We start from the raw sequence: 14,730 nt of genomic DNA, 5'->3' as shown, positions 1-14,730 counted from the left end.
GTTTGGCGAAACAGGCAAAGATGGTCCTATTACCAAAAAATAAAAGCTTTTTCCCCAAGAGACTGATACAATATATGGGAACCTCCCTCCAACTTTGTTATTGATGAAGGAGGATTCTGGCTTTTCCAAATAAACAACACACAGGTCATGATATGATCAACAAGTTTGTTGATGTGGGTTGGGGTTGGGGGCGGTCCGCTGCTCTGCATGATGGATGGAGGGCGGTCAACAGGCTCTAACTAAAGGTCTAAATTGGAATGCAGCAGTTTAAAATTTCAGCATAAAAATTATTGGTAAAAGTAAATAAAACATACCTGATATGCTTTCTTTGATTTGGCCTTTGAAAATATAACCAGTCAACCATCAACCACCAAAAACAAATAAATAACAAAAGATAATAATCATAATGTCAAGCATTTTTAACTTGGTGCACTTACTAAGAAATTACACTAGGTACTAAATATGATACTGAAAAAGTAATGAAACTGTCAAGTTTCAATAAATCCACCAAAATAAACCAAAAACAGCCAACAATCGAAGGTTTGAATATTTCTCAAGCCTTCTCAGGCAGCAGAGATTTTCATGCTAAATTCAGTCGGGTGCAACTGATAGTCAAGCAAAAAGTGTAAGGACGGCTAGACACGACTGTGATGCGGTACATCAAACGATGACTACTATAGGTCTCCGATGGTATATTGGTCCGCTCCTTTAGAGCTTTAGCGTGGGCGGCCGCCAATACGCCATCGGAATATCAGATAACCAAAAGAATCGCACTCGCTCGCTGCGCTCGCTCGTGCGTAATCAAATCTAAAACAGTCGAAAAGATGACTTTCGGAGTAGGGAGTGTCAAAGGGAAAGGGAAAGGGGGAAAACGCAACAAAAATATTTTCCGTTGAACTTTTAAAGGGACATTATAGTAGTAAAATGTAAACACTGCGCGAACCACGTGTCATTAAAAAGAACAATTAAAATCACGTGTCCAAAACAAACTTGTAAAACAATTGAACAATCAAAATTAGCCATATTTGGTTTGATTTTTTATTTTGACATGTGACATTTGTTTTGATTTTGTATCCGCTGCATACAGTTTGTTTACAAATTTCGCAAGTACTGTTATGTCCCTTTAATTTGGAGTTCTTCCATAAAATACACTAAAATCAAATCTGATGAACTAATAAATTTATAAAACTACTACTTGACATGATCCAAATATTTTCAGCTTTTGGTATTTTACTCAACAACAACAGACAGGCCTGTCTGAGAAAAATCAAATCTAAAACAGTCGAAAAGATGACTTTCGGAGTAGGGAGTGTCAAAGGGAAAGGGAAAGGGGGAAAACGCAACAAAAATATTTTCCGTTGAACTTTTAATTTGGAGTTCTTCCATAAAATACACTAAAATCAAATATGATGAACTAATAAATTTATAAAACTACTACTTGACATGATCCAAATATTTTCAGCTTTTGGTATTGTCCGTGTGAAGCCAAACAGTTTTTCATCACTGCATACAAAAAATTGAGATTCTTGAATGTTTGCCAATATGCGAGATTTCTGATATCATAATAAGGGAAATGTAACTGAATGTAATGTCTTGTATTTAAAAACCATATGACGAGCGATATTTATAAAAGTTCTCTCCCGATTCTCTCGTTTGCGACAAAGGTACGTGATTGACTTTTTAAGAATCTCAACGATCATTACGGCTTGACGATAATCAAGAAATTATTCACATTGTTTTACTGTTTCAAAAATGTTGTCTTTTTTAACCATTATTACAACCAACGCATACGTTTCAATCATGGAACTCCTTTTTCCTCTGCTTTTCTTTTCCATGGATATCGAAACAAAAACATAGAAAAAGACTCAGTGCTTTCAATCTGATTAATCCAATGATGAAGGGTGGTTTCTTCTCTATCGAAATAATACTGTACACCATCTGCATTTTCAATTATCAGTCTAGAAACTTTCAAATACATCTCTGAAAAATTTGCACCACCCCTCACTGCGAAACAAAGCTTCTGGGATCGAAAAATGCTTCTCTATTTTGTCAAAAGATGCAAACACTAAAATCGAATATTTTCGTTCGAATCTATAACGTTCGAATTAGATTTTCGAATAAAAACATTCGAAACTACAAGGCGGAAGTAAAAGGGCGCTATCAGTAAAGCATAAAAAGCTGATAATACGCAGCGAGAGGTTCGAAAAATTGACTCTTCGTTCGTGGGACTCTCTTTTGAATAAAAGCGACCTGAATGGGACTGAAATGTGTTTTTGCGGCATTTACCTGGGACTTGTGAAGGTGAAAAAAGGTACCCCCGCTCCCTGGGCTGGTGCAATATACTCAATTTTTGGGATTTTTTTAAATTTTTAGAATTTTGGTATTTTGGAATTTCTTTTTACATTCCCTTTGGCCAATGCGTTTTTCAGATATTTTAGGGCTGTTGTAAAATTTTCGGCTGGGGATAAAAAATAGGAAAAATGTCGTCGCCTTAATTCTTATAATTTTCGTCACTTTCCCCCGACATATGTACCCAGAAAAGGCACTCTAGATTTGTCTAACAGATTTCCCAGAAAATGAATATCCAATTAAAAAGCTGTTGTTTTCACCTTTCACTAGTGTTTCTCAAGACTCTCTACACTCTTAAATATTTGTGAGGTTAACTAGCAAATCGGCATCATCACGAAAACGGCCGAAAAATGTAACATGCTAGTGAGTTTCAACCAATAAAATAGCGTATTTTCACTAGCCTTAAATTTTTCGCCGATCGTCGTGATTATCCTGGATTACCTCAATATTAGTGAGGTTAAGTAAATCGGTAAAATCACGACGACGAACGAAAATTTAACATAACAGGCTAGTGAGTTGCAACCAATCAAATTTCGTATTTCCACTAGCCTATTACATTTTTCGTCCGTCGTCGTGATTATCTTGGTATACTTAACCTCACTATTATTTGCAACGCAAACAGAGTGGAGGAACGTACTTAAGCGTTCTGGAGCGCGCGTAACCCCTTTTTCTAAACATTGATTGCTTCCTTTAACTTTCCGAGTTATTTTTGAATTTTTAAATATTTCCTATTATATAGGAAATATTTGTTAAAACGGTAAAATTTCTTCTCCTTCTCCTTCTCCTTCTCCAAGTCTAACGCTCGGTTTTGGTCAATTTCGTGAGTTTGTACATGAGTCTCTTTTTAAACTAGCAATTAGCTGACGCTATGAATGCCCCGCCGATAGCAGATATTAGCCCAGAGGAACTTAGTCATGAAGAGAGCAAGGGAATCATAATCAGACTATAAATTGGTGAAATGAGTCTTCATAAAAAGTGCTCAATGTTACTAGAGCTGTTTAAAGTTAAGAAGCACGAGCCGATGCGGTTAAAATTTTCTCAGTAAGATCCATACATAACGAAAGTTTCAATCCAAAAAAAAACATGTTTAATCTACCCTTTCTGATGCAAAGTGACTTAAATTAAAACCATTACAGGTTTCGCAACATTTTAAGAACTAGAATGATATCAAAGTTGATTTTCTTCAATCACAAGATAAAAATCTAATAAAAATCCCTTTTGAAAACCCAAACATAAGAATGTGTACTGTGAAACTGAAAGTGCTTCCCTTTCATAAAGAATATACATAATGCAGATTAAAAGGTGAATTTGAAAATGAAATTGAATATAATTTCAGTCATTTGATTTGAAATTTAAAAAGTAAGTAACTTTGGACTGGTGGCATACTGTAGATGTAATTTATTTGTATCAAAGGTTACTGAAAATTATCTGAAAAACTTTAACAATCTTTATACGTGTTTCTGCAAAAAAGTTTCAGTTAGAATAAAATTTCTTCATGGTTACTAAAGATATGAATTTGATAGTTGCTCTCAAAATTGCCAGGGGAATTTTCAGATACCGTGTCCTGTTGCAACCACCGTCAACATGGTTAAAAACTTTTCACTTCATATGTAGGTACAACATTGTGTTTGCATTTTATTGGACATCTGGTTCTAAAAAGTCAAAAAGTTTGTTTAGATTTGATTTGAGCAAAGTATACTCCTGCGTTCAACATCAATACGGTACAATGTGGCGTGGGGGTATTAATAGAGAGAGTGTTCGAGTCTGTTCATAATATGAGGCTGAAAATCTTCGGCGTACATTACATATCGAAGTACCGTTCTGACACAGTGACATAAACAGCATTTTCAAAGTTTGCTTTTTAAGCTTCAATATTGGCGTAAAGAATTATTCACAAAATAGCATCAAATACTTCATAATCCATCGTTTTCGGCTTTGTTACCGCTTCTGTTTACATTTTTCTGCTCGCTGCTTCCCATGCACAACCATTTTTTTGCTGTAACACTGTGCTTCAAATGTCCACGAGAATGAATCAGTTCATGTTAGTCATAGTATATTTTCATTGGCATGTCTCACTCACTAAACCTTTTGTAAGAAACTCGACACTAGATGTTGGTACCAGTTTTTGGCACGTTTTGGCGCAAGGCTTACTCTTTGAAAAATTACTTTCGGCACATGCAATATCCATATAATTATAGGGTACTCTGGGTTTTGTCTTTCCACCAAAAATTTCAATTTAATTTCCTTCAAAATGAAATCACTATATAGGTAAACAATATGAATTAACGGTCAATTTCCCTTTTGTCTATGCCTTTATAATATCAGCAGGGTTTCGTTAGAGCAGCGCATAACACTCTGTCTGTGTGTGTGTGTGTGTAACAAACTGTCATTGAAGATGTCCATCGTCCATTCAGACAATTGTATAAGGTTTGATCTAATATCAGTAGTTTGATAGTTATTCATTCAGTAGCAAACAATGTCCCTCAAGTAAATCCAGTTGAGCAACTACGTTAAAAAGATATTAACCAAGCAAAAATAAAATCTTGTGTGCTGTTTGTTGTTTGTGAAAGCTTTTAGCTGTGTGGACTGGCAGTGCAGCATAGACATAAGAGTAAAACCTCTTATGTCTATGAGTGCAGACGGGAAGCTACCTTCTCTGTCCATGCATAGCTAGGAAATCAATACAAGTAGCAGCAAAAGAGATATCGCGCGCGAACATTTTTTAACCGCGCGCGGCCCGCTCAGAATCGGAAGAAACAACATGAATCTGAATCATGAATATTTTTCTGGCGAGCAGGTACGATGGCCCCTAAGGCTCACCACGCACTTCCAGTTCTTATAAAATTTGTGAACTAGAACTGTCTAGGGTCATGGCCCAGAAGGCTCACAAGACACTGCGCACTTCCGAGTTTTTTTGTGACGACACTGCGCATTTCTAAAAATATTTTAGAGACGCAAAATTCCCCCTCGAAAGATAGCCGTTCTGGTCAGCAAAATAGATACTGAGTTGTAATAAATGAGTTGATGATAATAGCGAAGAGGCTTGGAAATCCCAAGTTATTTTTCTCGAGTTAAAAAAACCGAGTTACGAAAAAACCCGAGTTATCACGTCATTTTTCGGAAATTTTGACGTCATTTTGTACCTTCTATATGACGTCATTCTCAATTTTGTTGCTCATTTTTTTCCGTGACTTTAAAATCTCGAGTTATCTCTGATGGTATCTTAACTCATTTAAATTTTCGAATCATTTCTCGTTTCTTTTAGATTTTCGAGTTATTTTCCTGGAAAATGCTAGCGGGCGGCGCGGAGGCAAAAAAACAAAGTTGATATTTTTTCACTTTTTGCTTCCCCGATTTTTGCCACTGGGGAGGGGGGCAACCTCGTTCCCTGCGCATTATCAGCTTTTTTATGCTTACTGATAGCGCTAGATAATACCCTGGCATTGGCTGGTTTTCGAACGCGCAAGATTACGTAATTCAAAAACAAAACGTCAGATTTCATTCGTTCCTGGGTTTGAAACCATTGCATTGCAGTGTAACTTTGTAACGTCAGATTTTTTTATGACGTATTGTTTTGAGAAGTTCCCCCTCTGAGAGGGGGAACTCGCATCAGCCAACACCAGGGTATTCTCTGGCGTCAATCAGTAACGTAAATAAAGCCTGGGATACACGGGGACGAGGTTGGGGAGGGGGGATTTTGCTGACCAGCACTTAACTCGGAAATTTTAACCTGTAACTCTTGATATGAACAACTCGGAAATGTTAACTCATTTTGCGTAACTCGACATTCATTTTAAAGACCGAAAAAAATTTCATCGCGCGGGCCGCTCGCTTGGAAATTTCCCGCCCTGACAAAAAGTCAGAAGTGCGCAGTGTCACTTGAGCCTTCTGGGCCATTGACCCTAAGCAGTTCTAGTTCACAAATTTTATAAGAACTGGAAGTGCGTAAAAACTAGAAGTGCGTGTTTTGAGCCTTCTGGGCCATCGTAAGCAGGTCCGCTACGTGAAGCAACAAAAGCCCCTGCGGGGCAATCAAGCTCCGGTGGTAAAAACAGTAGGATGTTCTTTTTTTGAGGCGGAAGACGTCATTTCTCCGAGAAACGTCTGTGGTAGATATCCGTACGGCGCTCTATTTTCCTTGTCGATCGGGCAACGTCGGCCGTTTGAGAAGCGTATTGCTTTGTTTCTAACTGTCAAAACAAAGATCTTTTTGCTCTTTCGTTACTTTTCTTTGCTCTGATTTATAACATATGCTTTGATGAGTTGAAATAGATCATGATTTTTGTACGATTGTCACAAGGAATGGTCGATAGTGAACTTTTCTTAATATTCCTTTCTGGATTTGATGTTTCGTTTACATTCTGTTGGTTTGGAATGAGATAATACAATCTCTTGTTGGTCTTGGAAAAACAGGACATTTTATCAACTTTCACAACGAACTAACTTCAATTTTGTTTGTATATTTGCATAAATCGTTCGAAGGCAATTGACTGTGAATAAATCTGACCATGTTATACCTGAAAAATTACATATATACTTGCAATATGAAAAAAGTTTGCACCCAAATGCAATGCCGACAATAGACCTTTTCGCCTTTGCGTCCGCCATATTGAATTGTATGCAAAAATACAGGAACGAAAATGCCGTGGTTGGATTTAGTTGGAATGTATGCAAAACATATGCAAGTTTACACAAAGATTAAAAAGACAACAAAGCATCTTATAAATAAATATTATAATCATTAGAACAATAAAAGATGGAATTTCTTAATCCAAAAGGAAATATTTACAGAACAACAAAAGCCTTTTAGGAATTTGTTCTTAAAGACATTGCATATTCTGTTTTCATGCCATTAAGAAATTCCACGAAGACGGAGTACACACATCAAACTTTCAAAACACGCAAACTGAAAGCAGTAATTATGACGTCACACTTTCTCAATGTTTTGATTTGATCATTTGGCGGCTCTATTCCCAGGAGAATAATTTGCCGTCAGCCGAATAAGGATTGTTTTTTACCTTCGCGGGTGATTTTTCAGTTTGAGATTCTGTCTAATGTTATGGTTTTTTGAAGTGCTTGTTCTATGTAAGAGATGAGTGAATATAATTGTTTTTAGTTTTCAAGAGAAGCAAATTTAATCTTTCTTCTACAAGATTACACTTTAGTATAATGCCAATTATGCATGTAAGTTTTTATTTAATACTTTCTTTTTGCATATGTTTTGCATACTTTCTAAGGGAATTTCACCACGGCAATTCGGCAACCATAATTTTTGCATACAACTCAATATGGCGGACGCAAAGGCGAAAAGGTCTATGCAACAATGGGAATGGTTGATGAACTGATTTTAGCTAAAAATTTTTAACATGGAGCAAAATTGACTGGTTAATGATTGAATTTCCCTTGGTTTTTTATCTACAACAATGAATTAACTGCTGGGGTTAGTGACAGTTAGTGAAAACTCGTTGCGGTTATAAATTTCAAATTTTAAAGCTGATAACCGGATCCGGAACACCACGGCCCCAATATGAAGAATGTTATGTTATACTTCTTAAAAGGTTTATTGCATTGAATATGGATGTAAATAATTTGAAATCACCTCACATGTACAATTAAAATTTTTCTTGAACCAGCTTGAACCAGATTTTCTTCCCCGCATGCATTTTAAAACGTGGAAAACTTTAGTTGTGAATTTAGAGATCTTTTGCAACGTGTGTTTTAAACGTGGAAACTTTTGTCGTGAATTTGGAGATTTTCTTACCGTCAACTGCTCCAACTTGGGACTATCTGACAAAACATGGGACGGCGATTTGGTCACCATTTCACCGAACCTCCAAAGTCATTTGATTTGAGTTAATGAACGGTGTATTGAAAAAATGGCAAAACGATGGAGCGTTTGACATCACTCGCACAGCAATTTACACACGCGTTATTTGTTAATCCCATCGGGCGATAGGCAGTTAGGCAGCATGTGTTCTCTAATTCTCCAATCGTCGCTACATATCAGTGAAAGTTATCGTGACATGTTATGAAAGGCAGTATGATTGATAAACTTGGTGGAGTTATCAAATCAAATTTGTTATCAAAGAGATTTAACAAGTTAGTGAAAATACAGACCAGATATCAAACAGTCCCATGTTTTGACCAATCGTCCCAAGTTAAAGCAGTTGACGGTATGCACATTTAAAACGTGGAAAACTTTTGTCGTGATTTTTACATTTTCTTCCACGTGCATTTAAAAAATGAAGAAAACTCAAGTGATTTCCTGGCATGACAATTTATTTTATTTTCTGAAATTTTTTTGGAAATTTTGATTGTTTCCAAGTATGTGACATTATTTTTGCTCTTGCAGCATGCTTTCGGAAATCACAAAATGGCTTATGTTAGGGGAATTTTTTCCTATCGACATTCTTTCAGATTATGAAATGTTTCCCAGTATATAAAAATGAGATTTTTTTTTTTTGCATTCTGTCGGAAAATATGAAATTGTTTCCCTGTTTTGAAAGATTTTTACTTTTTAGCACGTACATTATTTCAAAAAACTCCAAAAGTTACTTTAAATTTTTATATTTTTTACAATATTTTATATATATGAAAGTATAATGCAAAATATTTCATCTCATTATTTTGAAAATATATAAAATTTTCTTTGGTTTTCTTACTGCGTGAAATATTCTCCTTTTTGTCATTCTTTCATTTTAAATATTTGCCCTTTTTGGCTATATGATATTTCTGGAAATCAGCGCTTAAAATAATAATTATATAATCAGGTCTTTTGATGTGTTCAACAACACTCTACTTGGCTCTACTCTACTTTGAATTGAACCTACAGTCGTCTTATGAATAAATAAATACTGGCAATAACATAAATGGAATTTTGAAATTCTTAGGGACTTGTGTTGCTTGATGTTATCTGAGATGTAAAGCACTTTGAAATCTTTTGAGGATATCAATTATTATTTTAACATTTGTAAAGGAAATATTTATCCGCATCTTTGCGGCTCTTGTTTTTAACTCGGGAACTTTTGCTTCCTTTAACTTTCCAAGTTATTTTCTATTTTTTTAACTCGGGAACTTTTGCTGCTTCCTTTATTTAGCTTTCCGAGTTATTTTTCTTCATAAAAAAACAAAGTAGGCGGAGACCAGTAGGCCCAACCTGCCCAAAAAGGATTGAAATCCTCAATAGAATACTTTTAAGAACTTTTCAATAAAAATGATAGTAAATTTGTGGTGTGCCTGTGGTTTCGATCAATAGATTAAAGCTGGTGTTTTTTTATGAAGAAAAATAACTCGGAAAGCTAGAGGAAGCAAAAATTCCCGAGTTAAAAAATGGAAAATAACTCGGAAAGTTAAAGGAAGCAAAATAAACCGAGTTATGAAATGTAGAATGACGTCACTAAATTCCAAAAATGACGTCATAACTCGGGACAACTCGGTTTTTTCGTAACTCAGTCTTTTTAACTCGGAAAAAATAACTCGGGAATTCCGGGCCTCTAAACCCAATGGCTCTTTTTTTATAAAGGAATGTTTACAAGAATAGGATTTCGTTAGGCTACGTCATATCTTCCTTCGTTTCGAGCGCAAAACTCCTTCTCCAAAAGCCCGGAGCTGTATATTATGTAGACTAGATTTTGTTTATTAAATAATCTTTATGTAAATGACAACGGACATAATTGCTCAATTAATGACTTTAAAAGTGTAGGACACGCATCAAATAAATGATAGAGACTCAAAGAGTCATTATTGATTTTTAAAGACAGACCTGATATATCAATGTTCAGAAAAAATCTGTACCTTTATAGGGCTTTATACTTGTTTAAAAAATTTTGTGTGAAGGAGGGCATAGTGAATTTCTGGTTTGTTATTATTGATTTTTTGATTTATTTTTGATCTATACATTGAAAGTTACCATACCATTTTTGGATACTACTAATTCAGAGCTATCCTGCTGTGGGAATGGTTTTTTCTGAAAATGCTCCTATGAAAATGCTGACGTCATCGGAAAACGCCAAAAACGTCGATTTTTCGCCTTAAAAATGCCATTTCTCGGCACCAAGTGCTCGAAACTTAACAAATAACCCCATTTTCTTTATCTACTTTTCACGCTGAATCCGTTGGTAGTCTCAGAATTTTGATTTTCAGACTTCAAAAAAACCGTTAGTAAAGGGGGACCCTTGATAAGTTCTATCGATTAACTAAAAATCGATTCACTCGAAAACTGCAGGAGATTCGAAGGGCAAATTTTTTTTGTCAATTCTACACCCTATTAGGAGCATAATATCAAAAATTTGCCCTGATCTAAGGGGTGCCCTACGAAAACCATTTTTAAGGCCTTTTTTGAATCTCGGACGCTGGTCTATAGATAATGATCAACGAAATGAGCGAAAGATCTTGTAGATGGTGGCGTTTTTTCCTGTCTGAAAAGAATAATTTTTTAAAACGGGTCTTTTTAGACTGAATCAGAGAAATCGTAGAAAAGAGGAAAAATATAATTAATTCATTTCCGAACCACTTAAAGGGCCTGAGAAACTTATTGTTTTTTTCTGAAATTTGTTGATTTGTCTGCTTTCAATCATAAGTTATGAGATATTTTCTTTTGAATTATAAGTACAATAGTTGATAAAAAAAGACCGGACATTAAAGCAAACGACGAATTTAAATAAAATATTTGGATTTCACTTAAAGCTCCTTGAGTTAAGTAAATAAAGCATGTTTAACATTAGTGGTTTTGATATTTTTCAGAGTGAAGGAAAATAGATTTTTAGAAAACGATATTACAATGGGTGGATGGATATCATTCAATCGTGATGCCGATCCCACTGATCAAGTCGTCCAATATTGCAAATCAGTTGTTTTCACCCAGTTTTATGGACAAACCACGGAATTGGATGTAAGGCTTTATTGGTTTTACTATCTAGATATGTTTTTAACCCTTTAAGTACCGCGGTCATTTTTTTCCAACTTTTTTAAAAGTTAATCGATGTTTCAAACTTTAAAGCCCGGGGGGTACTACCCTTGTCGACCGACGGGGGTGCTCCGCTGAGGTTCGAAAAATGGACCCTACGTGGGACGAAATTTGCGAAAGAAGTAACCCTGAAATTCCAAAAATGTTCTCAAATTTTCTACTTTTTCCCCAAATTTTCCAAAAATAGGCACCCTACGAGGGACTGATTTTTCTATTTTGGTGTTTTTGCGACCCTACCTGGGACTCGTGGAGGTTAAAAAAGGTACCCTGACCAGCGGAGCATCCCCGTAACCCATCTTGCCCTAGTACCCCCGGGCTTTAAAGGCTTATATCTCTGGATCTAGAAGGAGTTAGAAGCTTATTCATAGCTCGTTTGATAACTTAGAGTCTCCTCTTTCTTTTATACGCCTTCGGCGCTGCTCGATTTAGGAAGGGCGGGGTGGGTGGCGGCTAAGGGTAGGTAAAGGGAATTAAGGGGGGGGGGTTTGTAGGGGTTCGAAATAACGTTTCCCCGTCAACATTTTTGCTGAATCCTGGAATCCTGAAAATTGAAAAAAAATAATAACACCGTCACACCGGTTTATACAGATTCAAATACTGGCATAGTGACAAAAAATAAGGCCAAACACCGTCGCCGTCTGATTTTAAAATACCGTTTTCCTGTCTTTTTTTTTTGTCAAATCCCGTCTAAAAAGGGTCAATCTCGTCACACCGTAAAAATATAAACCCCTCCCCCAATTAAAGCAATCTACCTGATTGGTAGAAAGGTGCCCAGTAGTAAAATTTACAATTATCTCGCTAGAGGACAGAATCAGGTCAAGCAGGGCCATTCGTTGACAAAAAATGGTCAAAATACGGTCAAATTCTTAAGAAAGTTGATTTTTGTCAAATTTTTGCAATTTTTTTAACTTTTTGGCTTAAAATCTTGCTTTGATTTTGTTTTGCTCGACGATGAAACCAATCCAATTCCTACGAGTTAGACCAAAAATGACGATCTCTATAGCCCATGTCTAGTATACTCGTCATTGGTACTTAAATAAGGGTTAATAAATGTCACCATACTATAAGAAAGCCGCGGCTTTCTTATACTATGATGTCCCGAACACCTCCTTCCTGTCTTTACCAGGTACCAAATTTTGGCAAGGTATACAGTGTTAACACAACCAAAGATGAACGATGCAAGGGAGAAATAGTTTTGTCGAATTTTGTATCTGTCGCGTCAATATGGTTGTGTAGCTCGACTCATTAAGTTGCCTGATCGAAATCGAATCATCAAGTTGACTGTTTGAAAGATTTTCACCCATTCTTGCTCTCGAAACCTTTTTTGTTGTACTTTTCAAGCGTTTTATCTTCTAAAACTGCGATTTTTGCGACAATTATGACGATTTAAAAAAGAAAAACTTTGCATTTTGCAAAATAACAATTTTTAAAAAAATTATTGGGATGCCCCCTTGCTACGGCACTGTGATACATCAGTGTACTTAAAATTCAAGGATTTAAATTAACATTTGAACAATTTTTAACTAAGCATTTTAGCTAAATTATTAGACAGTTTGAGAAGCCTTTTCGTGAGTAGTTTTCAAGCTTTTATCAAAGTTTTAAATGCAAAACAAGAAGCCGGAGCGGCGTGAAGGTCCAGCTGAAGTGACAATAACCGAATGTCGTTCGTACCGGGTTCCTTAAGTGATGCAAAAAAATTTCCTTCCCATCCTCCACTCTGAGCTTCTATTCTTTGACACTTTCTTTGTATTGATAAGTTTTGAAAGTTTTTGATGCATTTCCCGAAATTTCGAAACATTTGCCGCTTAGGGGATTCGAACCCACTATATACAAAGCACCTAAGATTAGAACGCCAGCACCTTAACCACTCGGCCATCGAGTCACAACTGCATTAAGGAGTTCAAAGTTGGTAATAAACATGGTATTTACTCCAAACTCTACCCGGAGGCTAAAACCCTAACCCTACCTGACCCTACCTGAAACAACCCTTTAATCTAACCGGGAAATTTGACTCTACTACCAATTCAATCCAAAACATAGGTCAAACATCGCGCGGGTAAGCGGGGCAAAAATTCTAGATCGGCGGTTGGTTTAGCCTGGACTTGTTAATTTATTGCGCGCACAGGCCCCGACAAAGACAAAATCTTTTTGATCAGTTGCTTTTTAAAGGTCCATTCTGCTGCGCGCTGGACCAATTAAAGGACAAAATAGTTTTGACGGATTCCCGTATATAGAATTTGAAATAAAGGCGGCAACAAAGCTCGCCTCAATGAGATAATAAAAGATGGATGTCTAGTTGTTCGTATGTTCATGTTGATCCCTTGGTGAGTTATTTATTTTTGGCAAACTATGTATCGAAATTTCTTCATAAAGTATTAACTTTTCTTCAGGGCAGAACTGACGGTCGTCCTATCCCAGATGACGCTACCTTTTGGTCGTTAGCTTGGCAATTCTTTCGTCGATCGCTTTCCGATGAACAAAACAAACAAACCAATTACGAACCTAAAACACATCTCGGAATTATTCTCTCAAAAATGGACGAAGAAATCCGACGAGTTTCAAGTGATCAATTTGAAATTACACAACCAATGAAAGACATGTTAAAGGAGCTAGCCGAGCTTCGAGTTTGTACTGGTGATTGTGAAAGTATTGATGAATGCCACCAACGGTTACTCGATGATGCAGACACATTCAAACACTTTTATCAACAACGCACCTGTAAGATTATTTATATGTTACTTTTTTTTTCTTACTTTTGTTTTACTTACGGCTTAAGAGAGCTGTCTAAAAATGACTGTACACTCCCAGCTGGCACACAACGTTGTTTTAACGTTCAAATAACGTTATTTGGACGTTATGAATGTAATGTGGACGTTGTTTTGACGCTGTGTGCCGTTCGGGCTTTGGGAAAAGACATTTCAAATTGAATAAAATTTCTAATGAAAATAAATGTGTGATGGACTAAAAAACTACAATACTTTTAAGAACTTGCATTTAATCCTTCAAAAAGACATTATTCAACCTGTATATAGGTTGTTATAACATATCGGACGGAAGATCGAAACAAAAATACCATTAGATGCTAGAAATTTCCAGTTGGCTTGTTATAACAGATACCCTCCCATTTTCTTACACATAACTTTTAAACATCGGTTCCACTTTCTTTTTAAGCTGGTGTAGAAAAAGGACACTCGGAAGTTTTAGAAGGAAAGCACTCATTCTATTGGGGAACACGACAGCAACTGTTGTTTGGTAAAGTGGTCTGTGATTGGCTGGCGTGTAGAACTGATTCTAAAGACCCGATGGATCCTGTCTTTGGAGCGTTATTGAATCCTACAGGAGGTATGAATTTGTTGGATAGGTAGCATTACAGATTAGGCTTAAGATTTTCAGATTGTTCGATTGTACTTTATTAT

General features: G+C 36.2%; 1 protein-coding gene across 1 annotated transcript; it reads left to right on the top strand.

The window, feature by feature from the left end:
- Positions 1 to 11,073: 11,073 nt before the first annotated feature.
- Positions 11,074 to 14,656, top strand: LOC136817573 (uncharacterized; the record flags this gene model as incomplete). The annotated part of the gene is given in 3 exon segments (XM_067073897.1): positions 11,074 to 11,239; positions 13,705 to 14,032; positions 14,486 to 14,656. Coding segments are annotated over 3 exon segments (610 nt in total), but the record flags the coding sequence as incomplete, so codon positions are not given.
- Positions 14,657 to 14,730: the final 74 nt, after the last annotated feature.

Source organism: Clytia hemisphaerica, unplaced genomic scaffold, assembly GCF_902728285.1.
Source record: "Clytia hemisphaerica strain Z4C2 unplaced genomic scaffold, Clytia hemisphaerica genome assembly, whole genome shotgun sequence".
In the NCBI taxonomy this organism is placed as follows: Eukaryota; Metazoa; Cnidaria; class Hydrozoa; order Leptothecata; family Clytiidae; genus Clytia; species Clytia hemisphaerica.
This window is presented reverse-complemented; position numbering and strand designations above follow the sequence as displayed.